This window comes from Schistocerca cancellata, chromosome 2, assembly GCF_023864275.1.
Source record: "Schistocerca cancellata isolate TAMUIC-IGC-003103 chromosome 2, iqSchCanc2.1, whole genome shotgun sequence".
Classification (NCBI taxonomy): Eukaryota; Metazoa; Arthropoda; class Insecta; order Orthoptera; family Acrididae; genus Schistocerca; species Schistocerca cancellata.
In genome coordinates, this window is record NC_064627.1 from 287,413,861 (window position 1) to 287,441,598 (window position 27,738).

At 39.4% G+C, this 27,738-nt stretch overlaps 1 protein-coding gene across 6 annotated transcripts in view; it reads right to left on the reverse strand.

The window, feature by feature from the left end:
• The window catches only part of LOC126161638 (alpha-methylacyl-CoA racemase), a 149,973-nt gene that overhangs the window by 42,914 nt on the left and 79,321 nt on the right, over window positions 1-27,738 (reverse strand). For all 6 annotated transcript variants that reach the window (XM_049917603.1, XM_049917605.1, XM_049917601.1 and 3 more), the window contains exons 2-4: window positions 21,126-21,237; window positions 20,911-21,049; window positions 13,541-13,684 (exon numbers count right to left, since the gene is read on the reverse strand). In XM_049917603.1, coding sequence (XP_049773560.1) covers window positions 13,541-13,684; window positions 20,911-21,049; window positions 21,126-21,233 — 391 coding nt within the window. In that variant the 5' untranslated portion in view covers window positions 21,234-21,237. The remainder of the gene's footprint in view (window positions 1-13,540; window positions 13,685-20,910; window positions 21,050-21,125; window positions 21,238-27,738) is intronic.

Genomic DNA, 27,738 nt, shown 5'->3' on the forward strand with positions numbered 1-27,738 from the left:
TGTGCAGGAAGTCGCCTTCTTTGATGGTTTACAAAAACTTTGGTCTCTTTTAACTCTCTATACTGGACTAACATTCATTCAGTTTGACAACTGTCAATCTTCCTCACCAAAAAGAACTGTTCTTGTCCATCCCCCCCCCCCCCCACACACACACACTCCCCTACCCCAGCCTTGTCATCTGTTGACACTATATCTGTGGTGACAAACAATCTCACTTCCTGTATGGTGCAGCTCTCATCAAAGTTATCACAGATAAACGTTACCTTACCAAATAGTTGCAAGTTGATCTCCCATGCCGTATCTTCCACTGCACCAGTAATGGAAAAAAATGCAGAAAACTTTAAAGAGTGATGCCTGTGCTCTCAACAAATCATTAAAAGAAACTGACAATAAAGCATGATTGCTCAAATAGAAGTTAACCACGAAACCTGACAAGCTTGCACAATATCAGAGATGCAATAATCTCAGATTGTTCAAGATTCTAGAGATCACAGATCAAATAGTGCTGAATCTTGTATTTAAGAAGCTAGGCCTGCAGGTGACAATGAACAACATCGACAGAAGTCATTGAGTGGGATGCAGGATGCCAGATCCTGTGAAACCTAGACCCACACTAGTGAAGTTTCTGTCATATGGGAAAAGAATTGAAATCTGCAGAATGAAGTCAGGTCTGACAGTAGGTGAAGATTTTATTTGAACTACATGATGTGTTGTAGCACACAGCGCAAATGAACACTGGCTGTCAAATTGGTTTATTGATAGGCTACAACACACAACTGCACAAAGTACAACAAAATGAAACTGCCCACAGGTAATACAGTGTCAGTAGCATAACAACATCCAAATCTTGAAGGCTGCACAATAAGTAACAGTTGAAGGCATGGTGTGGACTGAGCTAGGAAGCTCACATTGGCCTACATATAGACAAGCGTAGACATCACTGATGTTGGTAGCATTAGTTTTGAATTGGCATGCACAGTCAGTATTGTACACTTGCACTTGAGGCCAATGGTGGAACCTCTGGTGTCGATCCCTACATCCACAGCTAGAGAGCCATAGCTCAGTGCATCAAGTAAAATCTGTGGTTTGCTGGCGCAGGTAGTTGCACATGCAGCTGGCACACTGTGCAACAAACAGATGTGGAGCAAGGTGGACAGCGAAAGGTAGTGGTAACTGCGGGTTTACCACACAATGTATGGGTGAGGTGATGAAAGTGCAATGGTGAAGAGTGAAGTGTACTTTCTCACCTATATTTTATGGTAACCTTGGGATTGATCTCTCAAGTATGTGACTGCAAGGAGAAAAGAAAAAAAGAAAAACATAAAATTATCATATCTATAAGTCACTTCAAAAGTGATGGAACTGAAAATTAATGCAAATAATTCCAATCCCAAAGAAAGCAGGTGTTGACAGATGTGAAAATTACCGAACTATCAGTTTAATAAGTCACAGCTGCAAAATACTAACGCAAATTCTTTACAGACGAATGGAAAAACTGGTAGAAGCCGACCTCGGGGAAGATCAGTTTGGATTCCGTAGAAATGTAGGAACATGTGAGGCAATACTGACCCTACGACTTATCTTAGAAGAAAGATTAAGGAAAGGCAAACCTACGTTTCTAGCATTTGTAGACTTAGAGAAAGCATTTGACAATGTTGACTGGAATATTCTCTTTCAAATTCTGAAGGTGGCAGGGGTAAAATACAGGGAGCGAAAGGCTATTTACAATTTCTACAGAAACCAGATGGCAGTTATAAGAGTCAAGGGATACGAGAGGGAAGCAGTCGTTGGGAAGGGAGTAAGACAGGGTTGTAGCCTCTCCCCGATGCTATTCAATCTCTATATTGAGCAAGCAGGAAAGGAAACAAAGGAGAAGTTCGGAATAGGTATTAAAATCCACGGAGAAGAAATAAAAACTTTTGAGGTTCGCCGATGACATTGTAATTCTGTCAGAGACAGCAAAGGACTTGGAAGAGCAGTTGAATGGAATGGATAGTGTCTTGAAAGGAGGGTATAAGATGAACATCAACAAAAGCAAAACGAGGATAATGGAATGTAGTCGAATTAAGTCGGGTGATGCTGAGGGAATTAGATTAGGAAATGAGACACTTAAAATAGTAAATGAGTTTTGCTATTTGGGGAGAAAAATAACTGATGATGGTCGAAGTAGAGAGGATGTAAAATGTAGACGCAATGGCAAGGAAAGTGTTTCTGAAGAAGAGAAATTTGTTAACATCGAGTATTGATTTGAGTGTCAGGAAGTCTTTTCTGAAAGTATTTGTATGGAGTATAGTCATGTACAGAAGTGAAACATGGACGATAAATAGTTTAGACAAGAAGAGAATAGAAGCTTTTGAAATGTGGTGCTACAGAAGAATGCTGAAGATTAGATACGTAGATCACATAACTAACGAGGAGGTATTGAATAGAATTGGGGAGAAGAGGAGTTTGTGGCACAACTTGACTAGAAGAAGGGATCGGTTGGTAGGACATGTTCTGAGGCATCAAGGGATCACCAATTTAGTACTGGAGGGCAGCGTGGAGGGTAAAAATCGTAGAGGGAGACCAAGAGATGAATACACTAAGCAGATTCAGCAGGATGTAGGCTGCAGAAGGTACTGGGAGATGAAGAAGCTTGCACAGGATAGAGTAGCATGGAGAGCTGCATCAAACCAGTCTCAGGACTGAAGACCACAATAACAACAACCACATTTGACTTAAAACACTGTTATTAACATAAAGCTCCTTACATGACAAGATGCATCCTACCAGTCAAGCAACAAGAGAAGAAGGAAGAACTCATCTAGAAAAGAAACAAGTGACTTTCACTCAAGAAAAGACAAATGATATACAGAGTAGTTTCTTTGGCTGTAATTTTATATTTTATAGTGCTAAGTCTTTGTCACATAGTGGCTTGTTGATGCATATTCTTCTCTTTATACACCGTCTTACACTTATTATTTGTGTTTGATGGGAGACAGTACAAAAAGTGAACAACTATAAGACAGATGACGGAAGAAGCTCAATGTACAATGCAAATGAACTTAAAAGCCTGTGCTTTAGGGGTTAAGAAGCTGTCAACTCTTGTTGCAGCTAGTTCTATGTGTGTTTATATTGTTTCTGTAGTCAACTGTAGATTACTAACATATTAACTGGTTTGCTTTACCTCATTGCTTATTCCTTTATTTCTTATTCACATTGCCAGTTAGTATAATAACTTATTGTTGCTTTCATTTTTATTCAGCAATTTATGGTCATCATTGATGTTACTCAACATTAGTGCCATTAATCTGTTTTTATTCTCTTTGCCTTACTTTTAATACTGTTGCATGTCAATTATTTTTGCTCTGTATAGTGAGAGTTGTTTTCCTACCATCGCTCTGCTTTCTCAGGAGTGCTGCAAACCCAGCTGACTTTGGGCACAATACGTCCATCGAACCAGAAACTACCTGAGCTGCTTTCATCTCCAGCATCCTCCACCCCAGCACATTCCTGTGTGGGCACTGACCCAAAGCCAGATGTCATATCAACCAGCAGTGTCCTCATGCACACTCTACCTGAACACACTACGCACCATGTCACACATGCAAACGTCTGATCTCTTCCATCTCATCTTAATGAGTTCCACCTTATTTATCGAGATATAGAAATCTACCTAATACTTCTATCACAGAGCTGGCTCAAACCAAACGTTCCCACCAGTTCCATAAATCTAATTGACCATTTCTTCCTAACACATGGCAGATGTAACAGATGAGGATGTGGAGTATAGGTGTACATAAGCTCTGATTTACTGCCTATCTTACCACACAAATTCAACAATTATAAGATAAAAAAGTGGGATACATGTTCATGGATACCAAATCCTGTAACCAAAAGTGCCTAAACTGTGTCCTTTACAGACCTGGAGAGGACAATAATTACGCCACTACAATACTCCAAAATACCTGGGAGTAAAGTTGGACCACATTCTTACACTGAGAGATCATTTCCAAGAAACAAATCTAGAAGTATCTGCCAAGAACATCATATGTAAACTTACTGGCACCACCTGGGGCTCACAGCCAACAGAAAGTTACTCTAGGATGTCCTAGTAATACAATGAGGGTTGCCGCATCATCTGCATCGGAGAAATTACAATTGGAGTGCCACACGGCTCAATTATTGACCAAATGCTGTACTTGCTTTATGTTAATGATCTGCCATTTTATTTGAATAAGGAGGCCAAGTTAGATCTGTTTGCAGATGATACATGCATTTTGAGAAGTAAGCATCAACAGAGAACATAATAAATGATGTTTTTGTGAAAATTACTGAATGGTTTTGCACAAATGGGCTAGCTTTAAATTATGAAAAAAATGCAGTTAATTCTGTTTAATACTGTCAAAAATGTCCCACTTCCTATTAACCTAGTATGTCAACAAGAAATAATAAACATGGTAGAAAATTTAGTTCTTAGGTTTGATGAAAATTTAAACTGGAAAAACCAAATAATACATCTGCTACAACATTTAGGTTCAAGATACTTTTGCCACAAGAATAATTCCCATTTGTAGGGCTACAGAAGTCAGTAAGTTATCATAGTTTGTATATTTTCATTCACTGATATCTTATAGGTAATATTTCAGGTAACTGCTCACTTAGGCAAAATATATTCATTGCACAAAAGAAAGCAATTAGAATTAAGTACGGAATTCACTCACATTTTGCAGGTACCCCTTTAAGCAACTGGAAATATTAACCACAGCCTCACAGTACACTTATTCGCTTATGAAATTTGCCATCAACAATCCGTCCTAATTTGAGAATAAGAGGGATATTCACAATTACAACACTAGAAGGAAAAATCATTTGCATTACCCTTTAATGCTAACTTTGGCACAGAAAGAAGTAAAGTATGCAGCTAACAAACTCTTCAACTATATATCCACAGGAATAACATATATGACAGATAGCAGAGGTGTTTTTAAATATATATTAAACATGTTTCCCTGACAGTTCTCTCTTTACCAAAGAGGAATTTTTAAATAGAGATAGTCATTGAAAAAAAACCTGTAAGTGGCCAGCATATAATTATTATTATCATTATCATCATCATCATCATCATTAGTATTATTGTTACGAACTTTATCTAGGGAACAATGAAACAACCAGGGAAATAGCATATCAATAAAAAAAAAGCAATGTATTTCCTACAACAGTTTATTTCTTCTTGAGAGTATGTATATTTCAAGGAAGTCTCCACTAACTGCATCTGATTGACTGTGAAATATATTTCTATCCTGTTTCAGTAAGTGTCAGCAATGTTATGCCTACTTCATAATGTGAGTGTAGTTGTTAGGCAGCAATAAACATGAAGTGGATCTGACTTAGAATTATATTCACTTTAAGTATTCCGTAATTCATTTTATTATTTTCTTTATGCAGGATGTTTCTAAAATGAAAGTAAAAAAATGAGAGGACTGGGAGAATGAGTCATACAGTTCTCCATAAAAGCTTACTTTGGAATTTACCTTTGTGTGAGATCACATGTACAAGATTCGTGTGTCGATTTGAAGTTCTAGATTCACATATTTTACTGTTTCCGTTGCTTCTGCCTAATCTTTCACTAATCATATGAAGACCCCTTTGCATTGTGATATATTATGAAATTTCAAACATATGCGAGTACCGCAAACTCTTATTGTTATTGTCAATTGTAGGCTTAAATGGAACTGTGCTCTTCTAAAATTTTTGAGAACAGTATGCCTAGCCTCATTCACAACAATCATTCTCTAATTTCATTGCACAATTATGTCATTTTTGAGAACTTCTGGTCATTGTAAGTTACCAGTACGAGTGTTTTGGAAACTTAATTTTTTCATAGCGAATCAATGCTTGTGGTTCACAGTCCTGCTAAGGACTACATCACTGCTGAATATCATTGTATATCAAAGCAAATAAACATGCATTTTTAGAATTTTTGGAAGCTACTACTGTCCTTTGCATAATCTATGAACAATCTGCAGTAAATCAGCATTTGTGATTTAGTTACTGTAGCTGATATTCTAACTAACATATTGTGTTACATCTAGTTTTCCCTTAAAAAGGGAATGCATGTATCATCTGCATTTATCATAAATTAACTCGGTTTTCGAGTTTTCTAGCAACTATAATAATCTCAAAATGTTTTAGGAAACTGGTAGCTTTTACCACAGGTTTTTGTGTTGCCTTAACAGAAATCTTGTTTTGTGTGTTTGCTTCATTTCTCATGTGAAATAAGCAATGTTGTAGCTCAACAAATTGAAAGACACTCAGTGGGTTTGATTTAAAGTTATTTGTTCAGTGCCTTGTAATACACTGCACCAGTCAAAATGCAGCCACACTGTGAATGTTGTTCTTGAACATGGGATGAGTTGGTTGACATTTGTAAGCAGCTGGAATTCAGACAACTGTCAAATGATTGGCAGCTGCTGTGAACTGGTGTGCTGGAAGAGCTTCTGAGATTTGTGTGCATGTGAAACCGGTACCAGAAGGACCTCAAGTACAGTCCACTACTGTGAATCCTGTCTCCTTTGCAGAAAGCATAGAATCTGTCATCAGCTGTCTGTTTGACTGTGACAGGCATGTCAATGGTAGATTCAGGCATCCTGTACAGTGTGCACAGGGACCAGGGAGGACACAGCGTGCAATAAGTTTGAGATCCTGTCTCAAACTGAAACTGAGCCAGTGGGACTCACCTCACTTGTTTTGGGAAACCTGTTTTTTCTGATGTCAAGAGGATGCGAATACAAAGGGGTAGGGGTCTATTAATTAGGGGGCAGGGGTCTATTAATTAGGGATCTATTAATTGTAAGCAATTCAAATATACGGTAAATGATGGTAGCCCTCAGGGAAATGGCTGCAAAGGCAGGAAAGGACACCAAGTGCACTCAGCGTGTATCCTTGGGGGCCTCATTCAACACGTTGAAGATAGAGATGGGGGATCCGCTCCTGAACTGATTCATAGAGTTGAATCTTTCAAAGGAGTGAACAATCAGTGATTCAGAAAAAAAGAACGGTAGCTCCAAACGTTTCCCACGGCAGAGAGAGAGAGAGAGAGAGAGAGAGAGAGAGAGAGAGAGACGGAGCATATCAGCGACGCCTCTACCGGTCAGAGCACAGTGCATGCCACACAACACAGCCGGCGCCGGCCTCTGCTCTGCTTCTACCTTGGCTGCCCGCATTGTGCAGTGCCCCATTGGATTTTGTGTTTCACATATGCCGTGCCGTCTCTGTGCGTGCTCTGCCACGTGCAGTGTCTGGCGCAGCTTAACTTAGCATCGCACTCTGTCAGCGATCGTGTCAGTCGCACGCCCTGCCCTCTGGGCAGTTGATGCGAGCAACAGGACAGAGAGCCTCCTAGCGGAGAACATAAGAACTACTTGCAACAACCTGCTCGCAAGAGAACGGACGATTTGTCTCGGAGCGGGTGACTGGTGGCCGTTCACCGCTCCCCCCATCCTCGGAACTCGCCCGCTCAACGCTCACCCCACCGTTCTCGACTCTAGCCAGAGCATTGAGCAAAGCAACTCAGGTGTCACTCTGGTCTCTGCGGTCATAGCTCGCCCAGTAATACAGCTCGCGGCTCAACCTGCCTGACTCAGCGCCTCTGCATCAGAGTTCGTCTCTACTGGATATTGTTCTTCGTAGTAATACCGCTATGTATATTACATTATTATGTTATGTATACATCATTTGTTTTTATTTTATTTTTATTTGTTTAAACTGATCATATTAGGTCCCTGATGACTCCTCTTACTATAGGATTTTTATTATGGACACTCGAATTTACGCTTTAATTACGAGCGAACCGATAAACGTATCGCAAAATGTGATACACCAATATTTTCCTTGTTTTATTCTGCGTAAGGCTATATGCAGCACTTTAGTCTTACAGTCAAATTTATATATTTTTTTTTCTTATTCTGGGACGGATTTTGCGATTTTAGGCGTCTTCGGAAGGAAACGTTCACTTTAAAAATATATGGCTTGCGATGTATTTGTACGAGGTTAATGAAATTTTAATACATTATAGCCAAATATATTTTTAATGTAAATCTCAAGTTACAACATTTTCCGATCACCCAAAAAACCACGATAGTGCAAAATAAATCAATAATCAAAAAATTTGTCATATCGTGGAAATTTCAATAAACAATACAAAATTCTTACTCATTATCTGTGATACTTCAAAATAGGATCAAATAAGATCAAAATACAGGTATAGTACTGGAATAAACCAAGTTTAAAGGGCAATGTGCCTTCCATTTATTTTCTATTGTGAATGAGTGGTGAGTCATGAAAAAGAGCTAGTTCATTTCAGGGAGTGAACAGTTCTGATCCGATCTCTGAAAAGAACAGTTTTGCCCATCTCTAGTTGAAGAGGCTCTCGGTGAACAATGAGGGAACAGGGTGCAACCAATTGCAGATTGTGGTGCACGTTGGAACAAATATGCCTACTGCTGGGCTCCAAGGTCATACTTCAGTCATTCCAGTGACTGGCAAAAAATTTGAAGAGACCAGCATTGGACATAGGTTTCCACAAAGCTCACAATTAAAGCATTTTCCCCAGAACTAATCATGGACCATGGTTCTGCATCAAATGGAAGGACTGAACCAGCGACTCCGAATGTTCTGTGACAAGTTTGGTTGCAATTTCCTGGACTTGTGTCATATGTTTGAATACTGTAGAGTCCCCCTATATGGGTCAGGTGTTCACTACACATCAGAGGCTGCTACTAAGGTAGTTGACTGTGTGTAGAGTGCACACAAGGGTTTTTTAGATTAAGCACCTCTCCATCTGATCCAGATAATGATAGCTGTAGTAAATCCACAAGCATCAGCATAAGATCAAAAGAAATGCCTTGTATAGGTGATTATTAAAATTCTAATGGTAAAATGATGAAGCATTTGCAATGAATTGTCAGAATTTGAAGCACTCATGAAAAGTGGTGAAACTCACATAATATTAGGTACACAAAACTGGTTGGAACTTGAAAGTGATAGCAGCGAGATTTCTGGGGAAAATTTAAATGTATATCAAAAGGATAGGAAAATGAGAAATGGGGGTGGTGTTTTTGTCGCAGTAGACAACAAACTCAGATCCACTGAGATATAAATTGAAGCTGTATGTGAGTGGGCAAGACTCAGTATCAGGGGTGGGCATAAAATGATAACTGGATCCTTCTCTCGCCCACCAAATTCATCTCCTAAGGTAACCAAAAACTTTAGAGAAAACATCAGTTCACTTGTTGTGAATTTTAAAATTTTCCCAGTGGTTTGACTGTTCAAACAAATTTTGGGCCTGCGCCGGTCGTCGTTTAATACTTCGCATGATATTTCAACTGGGCACCTGCCAGTCATATTCAGGTGAGCCGTCGCAGACTGGTGAAAACGTCCTCCTTTTTGCAATATATAGCACGCTGTAACTATTCTGCGCACGCATCAAAACTTGATAGATGGACCACACTGCCCGCCAGCAGTGCCCTTGCTGGGGGATACAGGGGATACTGAACTTATACAAACAAAGGCAGCACAAATGGTCACAGGTTTCTTTGATCCATGGGAGGGTGTCACAGCAATACTGAAGGAACTGAACTGGAAGACTCTTAAAAGATAGATGTAAACTTTCCCAAGAAAGTCTGTTAACGAAGTTGTGAAAACCAGCTTTAAATGATGACTCTAGAAATGTACTACAATCTCCTGTGCATCACTCACTTAGTGATCATGAGAATATTATTAGAATAATTACTACAAGCACAGAGGCATTTAAACACACATCCTTCCAATACTCCATATGTGAATGGAATGGGAAGAAACCATAATAACTGGTACAATGGCAACTACCCTCTGCCAGGCACCTAACAGCAGTTTGCAGAGTATATGTACAGATGTAGATGCAGCATTGTGGGAACTTTCCCTGCAATACATCCTACGTTCCCGTAACCCTCCTGGCCTCAACCTTCGTTAGTCACTGTCCTCACCCATCCAGCTTCCTCCCTGATCCCATTCCAGCACTACACAGCCGTCATTTCACCACCACACCCAGTCTTTTAATTTCTTCTCATTTCTTTTATTTCTCTCCATTCTGCTACTTACACCTTCCCCCCTCCGCACCTTCTCTCCTACCCTCCATCTAAACTGCAACACTTCACTGTCCGCCACTCCCACCATACTATCCCTTCCCCTCCCCGCCACAGCCTCCTCCTTACCCCCACCCAGTCGCCACTCCTATCATGCACTGGTGCTGCGGTTCGCAGTGTGGTTTCAGAGAGATGGTGTTGACATTTCATACCTTTATTTCAAATACACTCCTGGAAATTGAAATAAGAACACCGTGAATTCATTGTCCCAGGAAGGGGAAACTTTATTGACACATTCCTGGGGTCAGATACATCACATGATCACACTGACAGAACCACAGGCACATAGACACAGGCAACAGAGCATGCACAATGTCGGCACTAGTACAGTGTATATCCACCTTTCGCAGCAATGCAGGCTGCTATTCTCCCATGGAGACGATCATAGAGATGCTGGATGCAGTCCTGTGGAACGGCTTGCCATGCCATTTCCACCGGGCACCTCAGTTGGACCAGCGTTCGTGCTGGACGTGCAGACCGCGTGAGACGACGCTTCATCCAGTCCCAAACATGCTCAATGGGGGACAGATCCGGAGATCTTGCTGGCCAGGGTAGTTGACTTACACCTTCTAGAGCATGTTGGGTGGCACGGGATACATGCGGACGTGCATTGTCCTGTTGGAACAGCAAGTTCCCTTGCCGGTCTAGGAATGGTAGAACGATGGGTTTGATGATGGTTTGGATGTACCGTGCACTATTCAGTGTCCCCTTGACGATCACCAGTGGTGTACGGCCAGTGTAGGAGATCGCTCCCCACACCATGATACCGGGTGTTGGCCCTGTGTGCCTCGGTCGTATGCAGTCCTGATTGTGGCGCTCACCTGCACAGCGCCAAACACGCATACGACCATCATTGGCACCAAGGCAGAAGCGACTCTCATCGTTGAAGACGACACGTCTCCATTCGTCCCTCCATTGACGCCTGTCGCGACACCACTGGAGGCGGGCTGCACGATGTTGGGGCGTGAGCGGAAGACGGCCTAACGGTGTGCGGGACCGTAGCCCAGCTTCATGGAGACGGTTGCGAATGGTCCTCGCCGATACCCCAGGAGCAACAGTGTCCCTAATTTGCTGGGAAGTGGCGGTGCGGTCCCCTACGGCACTGCGTAGGATCCTACGGTCTTGGCGTGCATCCGTGCGTCGCTGCGGTCCGGTCCCAGGTCGACGGGCACGTGCACCTTCCGCCGACCACTGGCGACAACATTGATGTACTGTGGAGACCTCATGCCCCACGTGTTGAGCAATTCGGCGGTACGTCCACCCGGCCTCCCACATGCCCACTATACGCCCTCGCTCAAAGTCCGTCAACTGCACATACGGTTCACGTCCACGCTGTCGCGGCATGCTACCAGTGTTAAAGACTGTGATGGAGCTCCGTATGCCACGGCAAACTGGCTGACACTGACGGCGGCGGTGCACAAATGCTGCGCAGCTAGCACCATTCGACGGCCAACACCACGGTTCCTGGTGTGTCCGCTGTGCCGTGCGTGTGATCATTGCTTGTACAGCCCTCTCGCAGTGTCCGGAGCAAGTATGGTGGGTCTGACACACCGGTGTCAATGTGTTCTTTTTTCCATTTCCAGTAGTGTATTTACAAAATAAATGCTCAAAATTATGCACTCTTGTTTGAATCCACACTGTGCAACAATGCCGGAGTGATTGTTTCACCCTTTGATAAGCACCTGGCACAGTGAGAGTGAATCAAAGGTTGCCATAATTTGTGCTATCAGCTCTTCATCCATATCAATAGGGCTTTTATAAATAACAGATTTCAGCTATCCCCAGATGAAAAAAATCAAGGGGGCATCAAATCAGGGGGAACATGCAGACAATGCCACCAGCTCACCACACCCTATCCACTTCTCAACGAAGGTCTCATACAAATTATTTCACATTGCTTGATCATTGTACCAAATACTGTTGCATGTTGAGTGGGTCATTTTGAAGAATTTTGGCAGTGTTTTTCTAAAGAAGATTAAGCATTTGTTTGCATTTAGTCATCTGGGTGCATGTATGGACCAATCAGATTATTACCTACCAAACCAGCACAAACAATGACAGCAAAGTGCTCCTCATAACCATGAACAAAGGTAACGTGCAGATCTTTCCAAGCCCACATTTTGTGGCTCTTGAAGACACCTTCGGTTGTAAAGGATGCCTCATCCGTACAATGTATAAAGTGTGGGAATTCAGGTTGAATGGCACACTTCTGCAAAAACCACTGGCAGAAGTCGATGAAATGTGGAAAATCTTCTAAGTTACGTGCTAGAACTTTTTGAAGACATGGCACACTGTGGAACGGCTTACATCCACTTTGCAAGCAACACTCAGTGAGCTCGTTCAGGGTGTGTTTTGCAGTAGTGCTATCAACTTCTCTTCAAACTCTGGCATATGCACTGTGCATTAATGACCGCATCTGTCCAGCCTTCGTATCTGCATCGCAAAATGAATTTACTGGGTTTCAATGATGACCTTAAAAGCACAGGTGCCATTACAATACATTAGTGGACAACTGAAATGCACCTATCTCTCTTAGGCAGCTGTGGGTGGCAGTGAATGTGCATGGATTTGGCACTTGCTGATTCATAAATTGCTGAATCCACAACTGTTGAGCAGTGAGAGCATTTCTATCCATTGTGCCATAAGCACAGTATATGTCTGCCCTTTCCTCCCAAGAAAAGCACTCGATTCCCCATTCACTTCTCACAGTACCAAACACAAGGGTGTGTTTGTGGACACACTAATGCAGAGTGAACCAGACTCTGCAGTGTGTGCTGTGTGACACTGTATCAAACAGGCATTTGCACTGCCAAACGCAATGCGTTCACACCCCAGCAGTTGCTGGAAGAAACTCCAAGATGTTGCCCTGCCTGGAATACCTGCCACCATTTTTGCTCTAATAGCAGGTTGTATGCCTACCTTCCCGGCAGTGTATGATGCGGTTAAATGATGCTACATCATTCTTAATTCCTAAATTAGTTTTCACTATGAGAAGCAACAAAAGCAAGAATTTGTTTTGAACACATAATGCTAATATCAAAGTTTGAATCTTTTTACACAGACCATAATGAATTGTACAATAGGTTGGTGTGAGTCATTTCCTGCCATGATTTTTATCTTCCATCCAGCATTCCCAGCACCATATTATAATCAGAATTTATATTGTCAAATGTTCGTGTAACATTCCCTCTCAGTGCAGAATAAACATATTTTAAATTGTAATTGCAGCACAAAGAGAACCTCCTCAAAACATGAGAAAGCTAGCTGTAATTAAAAATTTGAATTTCTTTTCAATTTGTCATTGCAGCAGAAACTTTTGAATTTAATTTTCTTGAACACATTTTACTTAATAAGTTACTGACTTAAACATTACTTACCACTCATTGCCACGTAATTTAGATCATGTCCTGCTTTTTCACAATAGGTGCCACTCTGACCATATCCTGTAAGTCTGGCATATATCAAAGAAGGATTGTCAGAAAGCAGTATTTCTGGTCCAAGTCCCAACTTTTCCATCACACCTATCATAAATGGAATACAGATAAACTTTAGGAAAACTATTTTGTTACTTCACTTTGAACTAGCAACATATCTTTTTAAGAAAAAAGAGAATCAGTTTTATGGATATTTCGAAACTTTGAAGGATGATATTTCATCTGAAAGCACATCACCAGCTGCAAGTCAACAATCATTAGTTACCCATAAATTACTGATAACAACTAGTTTCTATTACAAAGTTAGTTCTGATTAATGTCTTTGATATATTCATTTTGAGCAGTGTACCAGAACACAGCAGGTACTCTCAAATAAGTAAACATCCTGTGGTGAGTAATCTTGTTTTCATCCTATTCCATGCTACTGATACACATACACTGGGGTCTTGTGACAGACAGCTTGAAACAGTTATGTATGCCATTTCATACAGTTATACAATACTTCAAGAAATAAGTAAAGGGTTGAGGCAAGAAAAGTAATATAACCTTCTTATAAAAATACTTTTGGAGTAAATGAGACCAAACATCAAATAGTTGAAGCACTGAGTCATTGCAACAGGTACACATAAAAGAATGAAAATTTGCTAGCTTTTGGACAAATTTTTATTTCAGCCAGTGTACTGTATGTGTTTTGTGTGCCTGTCAACAACTTGACACTTGCTATTTGGAGAGTGATTGCCATTAATCCACCAAATGATTTACATTTTACCATAACTTGCTGGGTAATAAAAATAATTAATACAATGTATTACAGTCTGTAATGCTGAGTATTGACAGGGACAAATATGTTGCTCACTGTTCACTGTCAGGATGCCATTTTGTAGAAAAATTCTAAAGAACTGATTACAGGAGAAGAAGATGAATTCTATCAAGAGTCAGCTTACAATTTAATGTAGTCTTTAAGTGATGACAAACACAGAGCACTATATAGTAGAAATTGCACTACTCAGATTAATCATCATCTGCATTTATCAATCACTGGACATGGGCTCACCCCGTATGTGCATTGATTTTAATAGATTCCATATGCAAAAATTTCTATCGTGAAAATCTACTCAGTATTTGAGAGTGTTATAATTTAGAAAATTCATCCACCACAGCTACCCAAATGTGTGTTACAACCCATCCCTCAGTTGATTATTTCTTTATTAATTCTGACACTTCAAAGTTAGTAACTAGTTAAATATAATAGAGGTAAACATTCCACGTGGGGAAAATATATCTAAAAACAAAGCTGATGTAACGAAAGCATTGGTATATTGATAGAGACACTAACAAACACAAACACACACACACAAAATTCAAGCTTTTGCAACCCATGGTTCATCAAAGACACCAACCACTTTCTCGAACGCCTGGAAGCCTTACCCAATCTGTTACCCCTGGACACCATCCTTGTAACCATTGATGCCATTTCCTTATACACAAATATTCTGCACGCCCAGGGACTCTCTGCGATGGAGCACTTCCTTTCACACTGATCACCTGCCACCCTACCTAAAACCTCTTTCCTCATTACCTTAGCCAGCTTCATCCTGACTCAGGACTTCTTCACATTCGAAGGCCAGACATACCAACAATTAAAGGGAACAGCCATGGGTACCAGGATGGCCCCCTCATACACCAACCTATTTATGGGTCATTTAGAGGAAGCCTTCTTGGTTATCCAGGCCTGCCAACCCAAAGTTTGGTGCAGATTTATTGATGACATCTTCATGATCTGGACTCACAGTGAAGAAGGACTCCAGAATTTCCTCTCCAACCTCAACTCCTTTGGTTCCATCAGATTCACCTGGTCCTACTCCAAATCCCATGCCACTTTCCTTGACGTTGACCTCCACCTGTCCAATGGCCAGCTTCACACATCCGTCCACATCAAACCCACCAACAAGCAACAGTACCTCCATTATGACAGCTGCCACCCATTCCATATCAAACAGTCCCTTCCCTACAGCCTAGGTCTTTGTGGCAAACGAATCTGCTCCAGTCCTGAATCCCTGAACCATTACACCAACAACCTCAAAACAGCTTTCGCATCCCGCAACTATCCTCCCGACCTGGTACAGAAGCAAATAACCAGAGCCACTTCCTCATCCCCTCAAACCCAGAACCTCCCACAGAAGAACCCCAAAAGCACCCCACTTGTGACAGGATACTTTCCGGGACTGGATCAGACTCTGAATGTGGCTCTCCAGCAAGGATACAACTTCCTCAAATCCTGCCCTGAAATGAGATTCATCCTTCATGAAATCCTCCCCACTCCACCAAGAGTGTCTTTCCGCCGTCCACCTAACCTTCGTAACCTCTTGGTTCATCCCTATGAAATCCCCAAACCACCTTCCCTAACCTCTGGCTCCTACCCTTGTAACAGCCCCCAGTGTAAAACCTGTTCCATGCACCCTCCCACCACAAACTACTCCAGTCCTGTAAACCAGAAGGTGTACACGATCAAAGGCAGAGCCACGTGTGAAAGCACCCACATGATTTACCAACTGACCTGCCTACACTGTGAAGCTTTCTATGTGGAAATGACCAGCAACAAACTGTCCATTCGCATGAACTGACACAGGCAGACAGTGTTCGTTGGTAATGAGGATCACCCTGTGGCTAAACATGATTTGGTGCACGGCCAGCACATCTTGGCACAGTGTTACACCGTCCGGGTTATCTGGATACTTCCCACTAACACCAACCTATCAGAACTCCGGAGAGGGGAAATTGCCCTTTAATATATCGTCTCTTCCTGTTAACCACCAGGTCTCAACCTCCACTAATTTCAAGTTGCTGCCGCTCATACCTCACCTGTCATTCAACAACATCTTTGCCTCTGTACTTCCGCCTCGACTGACATCTGCCCGAACTCAATGACTCCTTACCCTCTCCCTTAAAACCCACATCCTTTTGTCTTTGCCTCTCCTTCCCTCTTTCCTGATGAAGCAACCGTGGGTTGCGAAAGCTTGAATTTTGTGTGTGTGTGTGTGTGTGTGTTTGTCTTTGTTAGTGTCTCTATCAACATACCAATGCTTTCATTTGGTAAGTTACATCATCTTTGTTTTTAGTAACTAATTATATACAAGTGGAGTGTCGCTGGACAATACATGCAGTTCTGTAATGCACAACACCTGACCACATCATTATAAACAATACATGGGAGTGAATAAATAGTGAAGCAGATTATTCTAAATTCTTAGGTATTTATATTCATAAGAATCTTAAAATGTGTCACATATTACAGATCATCTTAACATGTAGGCTCTGCAACATTTGCATTATGGACAATATCAATATCAGATTTTGGACATACATTACTTTTCCTATTAGAGAGAGAGAGAGAGAGAGAGAGAGAGAGAGAGAGAGAGAGAGAGAGATTTCAATGAGAATGTATATTATAATCATGAAACTGATTCATTTCATATCATAGTGAGTGGTCACAATTATGATCTATGAAACATGCAAGTGACTGCACAATATCACCATTGGCTTATCTGACCATAAAACTAATTCTGCCAAGAGTAAGCTGTAACATGGCACTGGATCCTCACCCGGTTTATAAAAAATTAGTAACTAACAAGTAATATAGTTGCTTAAAAATGTGAGATGGGTACAGTCTAAAAATAGTAAAACGGATAATTTCATGATCATCTTAAAAAATTTACCTTGTACTGAATTAGAGAATTCTTCGAGAGAAATATGCTCTGCTATGGCATAAGAGTGAATTCTTCCAACATTTAAACTTTCCTTGAAAATATACAGCAGCACCGAAAAATAAAGCCATAACTCTGGTAATTTTGAAAAAGTGTTTATTCTGATTTTTTTTTAGGTAACATATGAAGTAGCTCAGGGTTCAGTACTAGGATCTCTACTCTTACTCTTATGTAAGTGATATGCCCAGTAAATGGCAAGGTGATCATGTATGCCCATGACAACTCTACTAGTGTGTAATGACAGTAAAGGAACTAGAGAGAGATGAGCCAGTGAGGAAATACAAATGGCACAAAGTATTTCAGAGAAAATAACCTACTCATAAATAAAAAGAAAACAGCATGCACAAAGTTTTGAACAAACCAGACCAACAACTCAGAGTATCTTATTCTTAGCATTGGGGGTACAGACATAAGGGTGGATTGTAATAGGTTCTTTGAAAAGTTGTGACAAATTTCTGATGTGGAAAAACAACATTTCCACGATCCACTCCAAATGAAGTATAATGAAGTATAAACATATTTTTAAAAGAAAATGTCCTCTGTAATGGATACAGAAACATTATTTAAATTTTACTACAGGCTTATCTTTCCATGCGCATTGTACTGTATACCAGTTGGGGAGGAATAGCAGATGAATGTATTATGAGCATTTTAAAACTTCAAAAGAAAACCATCAGATGCATAGGGAAACTAAAACTTCAAGAATCCTGTGAATATAAGTGTAAAGAATTTAAATTATCAACTCTACCTAGTTTGTACGTATACAAGATAATTCTCTTTTTAATGATAAACTGTGCTGCACTATTAACAGAGACTTTCGTGGACACACGAACTAGACAAAATTGTTGTATTCTCAGTTAAAAACTTAAAGTAACAGAGTCCTAATAAATTCATGCACATATGCTGTGAAGAAATGCAGTCAGATGCTTAAAAATTCATGCAACGGATCACACTGAATGCCCATAGTCTAAGTTGTAGTTCGTATTTCAACCAATGCAGACCATGGACAATATTCTGATTGGAAGGAAATCACATATGGGGCTCCCCAAAGCTCAATCTTAGGCCCACTATTGTTCCTCATATATGTAAATGATCTTCTGCTTAATATACAAGTAGAATTAGTCTTTCTTGCAGATGGCACTAGTATTGTAATCAGTCCAAGAATACATGCAGAAACAGAAGAAACAGTTAGTAAACAATGTTCTTAAAAGTATCACTGATTGGTTTTCTGTAAATGATCTCACCCTCAATTTCAAATGGACACAAGATAGTCAGTTCTGCACATTTAGGGGTACCACACCAATGATAAGTGCAACAAATGGTGAGGAAATAATAAATAGGGTGAAAACTTCAAAATTCTAATATGTTCATGTTGGTGAGAATTTAAAATGGAAAAAAGCACATTTTGGAACTCCTAAAACAACTTAGTTCAGCCACATTTGCACTTGGAATCATTGCAAATTTTGGGAAGAGACAAATCAGTAAGCAGACATATTTCGTATATTTTCAGTCAATAGTGACATCTGGAATTATGTTCTGGGGCAACTCGTCTTTCTTTCTTAAAGTCTTCATTACTAAAAATGTGCTGTAAGAGCAATATGTGGTGCACACCTATGATCATCATGTAGACATTGTTTCAGGAGTTGGTCAGTCTGACAACTGCTTCACACCATATTTATTCCCTCACAAAGTTTGTTGTAAATCATCCACTGCAGTTCAAAAGAAACAATGATGCACATAACTACAATACCAGAAGAAAAATGATATTCATTACTCCACATTAAGGTTGTTTCTAGCATAAAATGGACCCTTTGTGCTGCAACATAAATCTTTGATAATTTATTCAGTGATATAAAATGTCTAACAGATAAAGCAAAATTTTGAAAAATACTAAAAAAGTTTCTCTTAGAAAATTCCTTCTATTCTGCAAAATAATTTCTATTAGTGTAACATGTAAAAGGTTGCTAGGAATTATTAACTCAAATCTACAGATTTTTTTTTTAAAAAAAAAACAAGAACAATAATTTTATAAATGTTCAAAATGTAGCCATATTTAAAACTTAAGTTTCGGTATGTATGTAAAATGACCCATTCCACATCATTAAGGTTTATCGTGAAAATGATGCATGAAACAAACAAAGAACACACACAAACACACACACACACACACACACACACACACTCACACACGAGTTATACCAGTTATGGCTTAAGTGTCCCCTCTTGTCCACAGTGCCCGGAGGAGAAGTATTACAATATTTCGTTTAAAACTGTGTAAAGATGACATAGCTAATACAATAAAATATGATACACGTACAAAATAAACACAGTATTTCCTGCCCAGCAAGTAAGAGGGATAGTCATTAATTCAAAGTTATCACCTTGAAAAAAAAAGTTACATTATTAATTTTTTGTTTGTTTGCACGTACATGTCAGCAGTTCTGGTACACATTGAAATCCCCACACCAAAGCACCACAGCAGGCCTCCGGAGGAGCCAAAATATAATAGCACAGACCACTGACAAAACAGAGGTGGGTTGTGCCATTTTGTTTTGGCTACTATATTGGCATGCTACAGTTTTTTTGTTTTGGTGATTTCATTGTGTACCAGGACTGTAGACATGTACCTACAAACAAACGAAAAATAATTAAATAACTATTTTTTTAGGTGTTGATTAAGCTTTATGACTGCCCATCATACATGGGCGGAACCAACAAAAATTTAATAGTTGACAGTGGCCATATGTATATGTTTTTTCCTGTAGAATTAATAGATGACTGTATACCTATGATAAAACTATGGATAGCATTATATTTCACAATTATTTCAACCAGTTCAAACAAGAAATCCGAAGCTAAGTGGTGTCATCAGTGTGTGTTTGTTCAGCACTTAAATAGTTACAGTAAAGTCTTGATCACACAATTGTAAGTGTGAGTATGTGTTCTTACTCAATAAATGGAGTGTTAGCTCATAAGGTAGTTAAGTCCCTGGCTGTTGAGTGTGTGTCAGCACCACACATCAATCAACTATTCATAAGTATTTCCCTTTTTCATATTTTTGTGAAAGTGTTTACTGAATATGACAAAACTTTTATGAGTTTTATAGCAAAATCTGATCACCTTAGACATTGGGCTTTTGTAAAAAGAAGAAGATAAGGATTTACTGCTTCATTAACACCAAGGTCCATCATTAGAAATGGGGCACAAGCTTGGGCTGTTTCAGTGATGATGAAGGAAATCATCTGTGCCCTTTCAAAGCAACCACCCTGGCATTTACCTGGAGCAATTTAGGAAAATCACAGAAAACTCAAATCTTGATGGCCAGATGCAGATCTGAACCATCATCCTCTAGAATGCAAGTCCAGTGCATTAACCACTGCTTCACCTCACTCTGTTTGTGCTTGTGCATTTCACAGCATGGATAAGTAAATGGGCAATATAATACTTTGTATTTATAAATATAACAATCACTGATTCTGTTTATACGAACAGGTGAAAAATTATATCATGGATGATTTTTTAATGCTACTTATACAGTACAGTACATACCTTTTCTATATGGTTCTATCAGAACATCTGCAGTTTTGCATAAGTGTCTGAAAATTGCTGCTCCTTTAGGATGAGTTATGTCAATTGCTACTGACTTCTTTCCATTTGCTATGCATTCAAATACATTTCCATCACTGACCTGCATTAATAAATATTTATTGAGTCATTATAAACTGAGGTATGGAATAATGGATAAAGAATGTTAGCGATAATACCTTATCTATTCTGACAACTGTAGCTCCAAATTCAGCCAGAATCATACCACAGAATGGTGCTGGAGCAAGGCCAGCCAGCTCAACAACATGAAGTCCTTTGAGAGCCATTCTCCTGAAAAAAAAAGTCTTTTTGATACTGTAACTGATGCAAAAGCATGACTTTGTTGTTTCCTTTGATTTCATAAATTTTTTTATAAAATCTTAGGGAAAATATTAATTCGCTTTGTGGTAGTTATGAACAAGAACCTATAAAGCTTACAAAATCTGAGATCACTGTATCACAGTAGACGGAGATACTCCTTTAAGACCAAAGAAATTTATGTGCATTATCACTTGCTTATTTGTTGCTGCTTGGTAGAATCAATCAACAGCATAACAATATGTTTTAACAATCACCTGCTGAGCTGGAGTAAAAAATATGAAATTATAAAGTGCTTATAAAGATTGGAATGAAAGCACTGCACAAAAAAAGAATCATCAGCACTGTAAAAGCTGTAGCTATCAACATGTTCAAACTGTTGTACATCTTTATAACTGAAGGATTCTGTTGATTTAATTGTGCAACACAATGAATAAAAGTTTTATTGCTGTAGTGCATTTTTGTAACACAAAGCTATCACATGCATTTTTGTATCAATGTTTAACCTTACTTGTATTTCATAATCATGAGTATCTGTGTAGTGTGTTAACAAAATCCTCAATCTTTGGTTAAGCTCATTTCCAGAAGAACTATTCTACTCTACTTTGACAAGTGTTTTTCCTCGTTGTCAAATATGGTGCAGTACTGTTGCAGGGTACAAAGATGGATGCCTTCAAGTCTTTTACACTTGAAACAAAGACATAGAGAGTGACCATTGTTAAGATCGAACAAGAGCCTGTCGTTGAATTTGCTTCTCAGATATTGTACCAAACAGGAATCTTTTATGTTATTGTATAGACTATTATACTGCTGCATTTATTACTAACTAATATTTTATTTTTATTTTAGACAAATAACATTTAGAATAAATTTTGTGCTATTCTGAGTCACGCAAGGGACTAAAACGGGCATGAGCAAACTTTGGTGACTTATGGACTGGATTCACACACACATTTCAGCTCGCAGGCCACATAACATGGCAGCAGTGCTCCTAACACAAGATCAAAACTAATGGGCCTGTGACATTAGTATTTAAGGGGTAACGGACCAATATGAATGACACCTCTTTCCCAACAAGCCACACCAACAAATTATGATACGAAAATAACACTGTTGAATGTAACTTTACGTTCATCCATTGGTCACATTTTCATTTATTTGTGCGTCGTAAACAATGCGTCTTTTTCTATGACTTTTTGCAATGGCTGGTTTAAAACTTCCATTGGAAAATTCTGCAACTCTGTTAGTAAAGAAACTATGCTCATGACATGTAAATAAATGAAATTATATGAAGATGGGATGCCAGGCTTCTTGAAATGTCATCATGGAGAAATAAATTCCTATAAAAATAACTGATTGCCACTAATTCATTATAAATTACCCACAATTTCAACAGCTGTAGTGTTCTAATATGTCCACAACAGTCAAGAACTAGCTGCTAATGTTTATGCAAGAAAGAACTGTAAACATGTGAACAGAATGGCAATTGGTCAAACTGATAATAATTGTCCTCCCACACAACACATGTCGGTAATACTGAGAATATTTTGGATGACATCAGTACAGTTCCTCGATATTTATAGTATTAATAACAAGATAACACTCACCCTCAGATGGTCATTATATTGACATACTGACAATAGTATTGAAGTTGTGAGGGCCTCCTGACATTTATGTGAAATTTGTATCATTTCTAATTGTATGCACAACTCATATGTTGTTTACACTGCACAGAAAGGCCAAAATTGCTCACACCAGCTTCATGAAAAACATCTTCACCAGCAGTGGTTCCTTTTGATGACTATTATGCTAGTAATTCTTCTGTTATTTTGAAGTCCACATCTACACCACGAACAAAAATCGTTAATTGAGCTGTGTCTGACAAATGAGTGCTCTCATCCAAAGCAATGGAAAATGCTTTGAATGTGGCAGCACGGTCATGCAAACTTTTTTTAATGTCACCAGCCATCAACCTAGTTCAACAAACTACTGTTCATCATGACAAACTTATTTGTTCAAACTTTTTTTTTATCAGGACATGGTACATCTGCAACATCCAAAGGTACTCCTCCACAAATTTGCCTTCAGAAAAATGCTTTAATGGCTTGTCAATGCTTCTGCTCACTATAAAACTAGCTTTAATCAAACTGTCGCACTGTGTCCCCATTTGTCCAAATTGTAAATTAATAACTTAATTTGGTCTTTCTGCAGTCATCCTGTTAGCTGTAGTTGAGCAGTGTGTTTCATAGAAAATTGCCTTTTCATGTTATATTCTTTTACAACAGATAATGATTCACTACACAACAAGCAAACAGTTTCATTATTGCTGTACATGTGAAGAAGTAATCCTCAGTTGATTTTTCCTGGAACTGATGACATTCAGCATTTACTTTCCTCTTCTTAACACCAACCATTTTGTGAATAAACTTGACACACAGAGACACTCACACAAAATTAAGAAATAACTAGCACAGAACTTCACGCATGAACTGACAACAGAGAACTAGTTTGTTCAGCACCATGGCCTTAGATGTGTCACCAGGCTGTGTTCTGTTTGAGTCTTTAAGCAAGACTTTCACTAGTCTGCAGCATGAGCTGCAAACCTGTGCTGAGCCTAGCCGAGTATTGGCAGGAATACCAGAAAATGCATCCTTGGTGGAGCACAGTATGAGCGTCTTGCCCTCTCCCACGGATATCATTCGCAGGCCCGATTGAAATCAATTGCAGGCTGGATTTGGCCCACGGGCCACCGGTTGCCCACCTGTGGTCTAAAATATTAGTGTAAATAAGTAGGTTGAAAGACGACCAATGAGAGCATTTCTTCATGGGTGCAGTGAGTGGTGAAAGACACACGAGGGTGGATCCTTTGTGAAACAGAAGTGGCTGAAGTTTGACAAATGCAAAGGCTCAACGCTGCAAGTGGGCAAATCCATTGCAGCCAGCTGGGGTTCTTCACCACAAACTGGCAAAGGAGGATGCGGCACCAGCTCCACCTGACCTGCCTTTATACGCAAAACTTCTGATGCTGTTTTGGAGACTCCCTACAGAATTACATGCCAATTCAGCTCACAACACCTACGGAGCATTGACTCTGTGGGCACTGGTCTTGAAAGTAAAGAAGGCCACCATTTTCTGCATAAAATAAAGGAAAAGACTGTTGCCATCTTGTGAAACAACCCCTGTAGCTTCACAGACTTGCTGGAAGAACATTTTACCACCTGATCTTAGAGCTGGAGCAATGGTTCAGAATTGCTTTTACATAAAATACATGTTTGCTGGAAATACATTATTTATAAAATATATTTGAACCACTCATCATCACTGTAAATTACTGATTCTGTGCATTATAAACTTTATTTCAGAAAATTTACTGGATTACATTATCAGAATAGGTAGGGAGCTGTCTGACAACACAATTCCTCCCACACAAATGTGGGCCACCAAACAGAATTCTGGAAGTATCTTCCAGGACTGCCAAAAAAAGAAATAGACTACCAGTACTGTTGCACAATGCTGGAAAGACATTGCAAGTAAGTGAACTTACAGACTACCTAGAACTATGACATGTTTAATTGCAAATAATAGACTTAACAACATCAACGACTCACGCCCACGTGAGGATGGGACATGAGTCATGCTCGGGTAGCTCAGTTGGTAGAGTACTTTCCCGCGAAAGGCAAAGGTCCCGAGTTCGAGTCTCGGTCCGGCACACAGTTTTAGTCTGCCAGGAAGTTTCATATCAGCGAACACTCTGCTGCAGAGTGAAAATCTCATTCTGGAAACATCCCCCAGGATGTGGCTAAGTTAGTCCCTAGCACAATGGGAACAGAGTTTGCCAGCTGGCCACATAGAATGATCTTTGTATCATCAATAAACTTTGCTTTGAAGATGCAGATGTTACAATACTGAATCTAACTAATATTGTCACTAATAGAAAGTCAGGTAATGAAAAGCATTGTTGCAGCCTAAAAGGAACAATAGCTTTTGTAATGGCTAGTGCATGGTGCATTATAGGTTGCAATTTGAATGTCTCAAATGTTAGCAAACATTACAAGATCTTCTACAGTTTTAAGAATTAGTCTTTCTTTTTTAAATTACCACAAATGTCAGTAAGCTACACATGGGCATGAAACAATCATATTATATCCTTTGATCCCCTAATCATCTTTGCCTCAATTTCTGCTAGCCTCTTCCCCACACCAAACTCCACACTTGCCCCAAAACCCTAACTTCACTCATCTTGCACTCTCACATCTTCTCCACAACCATCCTCTGATTTACCTCTCACTTCTAGTCCTCTCCTCTACGACATTGTGTGCTACCCAAAAGTCCACCTGCCTGTGGTGAGAAGGAGCCTAATGACACCACATTCTGATCCCGTGCTCCTGCTGTCTTTAGCTGATTTTTTTGAGATCACAACTACTTTTTGATTAGGATTTCTATGATTTTTTTTACCATTTTAGATGAATATGAATTGATGTTCCCAACTTTCTTTTTAAGATATAAGGACAATATATTTGTACAGAAACCAGACTGTACTATTGCATTAATTTTGTCCTTCCCTGCAAGGCTGTAGCTCATTCCCCCCACACCAAACTGTTGCCTTCACACAGTTTTTATATTTTTTCTGTTTTTTACATGGACTATTCCTGTGACAATCTTTACTTGATTTCTTAATAAACTGATTGATACCATCTGGGCAGAGAAAACATACACAGAAATTAAGGACAGCAATGGACCCAAAAAAATTCTTGGGGTGTCTGATAGATTCATTTTGTGAATGATGGGTCACATATTTCATCTTTATAGCACACCTGTACTTTCCGATACCTGTCTCGCAGTCAAAACTTGAAACAGTTCATGCCATTTCCTAGACATGTTAACAATATTTCTCAATAATTGACTGATGACAGATAGCATCAAAAGTTCTCGATAGATTTATATATAGTCAACAGCATGGTTCATCATCATCTATTGCACTGAGAGCTTTAATTTTATTTTCCAAGTAATGTGACTAAAGAAGCAATTTCAATTTTTGTTGTCACTCTAAGTTTTCCACACACTGTATTGGAGAATGGCATTACTGAATCCAAAATGCTTAACTCTGGCCATGAGCATGTAGAAGAACCTTGGTTCAAGTTTAAAAGAATAGTTGAGCATGTATTGATTAGATAAATATGTAGTAGAACATTTCATGAAGGGTGGACCCTCCTTCATATACAGTCAACCTAAAGAAACAGCACCTGTTACATAATAGGTGTAAGACCAAGATTATTGCTATAGAAAGATATGCTGAATGAAATTACTTTGGCCGTCAAGAGGGCAATGCTTGAAGTCAGCAGTTACTACTGTAGCAGAATCTTTTTGTTAGATCTCAGAAAGTCATATTTAAGAGCTATCAGTAGCACCAAAGTTAGCAACTATACACTCATGGATGACACAAGAACTAAAATTGATGGTAGTAAAGCAAAAGCAGAAATGCTGGATTCCTTTTACATATGTTCCTTTACTAAGGGAAATACAGAGGTACTGCCCAATTTGCTTCTTGCGCCATTGCAAAGATGCATGATGTAGACATTAGTGTCAGTGGTGTTAAGAAACATCTAAAAATCACTGAAATAAAAACAAAGCCCCAGGACCCAATGGAATCCTTGTTAGTGTCTACAGAATTTACAATCGATTTAGCTCCCATTTTAACAACAATATATTGTAGGTTCTTTGAACAGAAAACTGTGTCTAATAATTGGACTTTAGCTCAGGCCACACCACAAAAAGGGTCACAGAAATGATCCACAAAATTTCCATCCCAACTCATTGCCATCCATCTCTTGTAGAATTCTAGAACATATTCTGATCTCAGAAGTGTTATCTTTTTGTAGGAAAGGAGACCATTCACTGAAAAGCATGGAGCAAGAGTCAGTTGGAGTAGGGATGGTGTTAGGTAAACGGGAAGTGATGCAGATAATTGATGAGTGCAAGAGTTAGGTGGTTATAAGATGATCTGGATAATAGAGCAAGAGTTTGGGGAGTGACTCAACACTTCTCTCTTTAGTGAGTTCTCTCTTTAGTGAGTTCTCTCCTTTACTCCTAAAGTATTTACATAAGGACTTATCTTCAACAGAATGACCTGCTTCATGCCAACCATCATGGGTTCCAAAAATATCTATCACGTAAATCCCGAGTTGCACATTTGTCATAACATCCGAAAAACCATGGATTGAGGGAGTCAGGTGGATGCAATATTTCTTGACTTCTGAAAAAACATTTGACTTGTTCCAGACCAATGATTCTTAACAAAACTACAATGAAATGGAGTATTCCAAAATAAATAAAAAAAAATATGACTCAATTGTGGATTCCTTGTCAGGTGAGACACAAAATGTTTTCATGGATTAAGAGTCATCAATGAAAAAGTAGAAAACTTCAGGCATGCCAAGGAAATGTGTTGGTATCTTTGTTCTTCATAGTGTATAT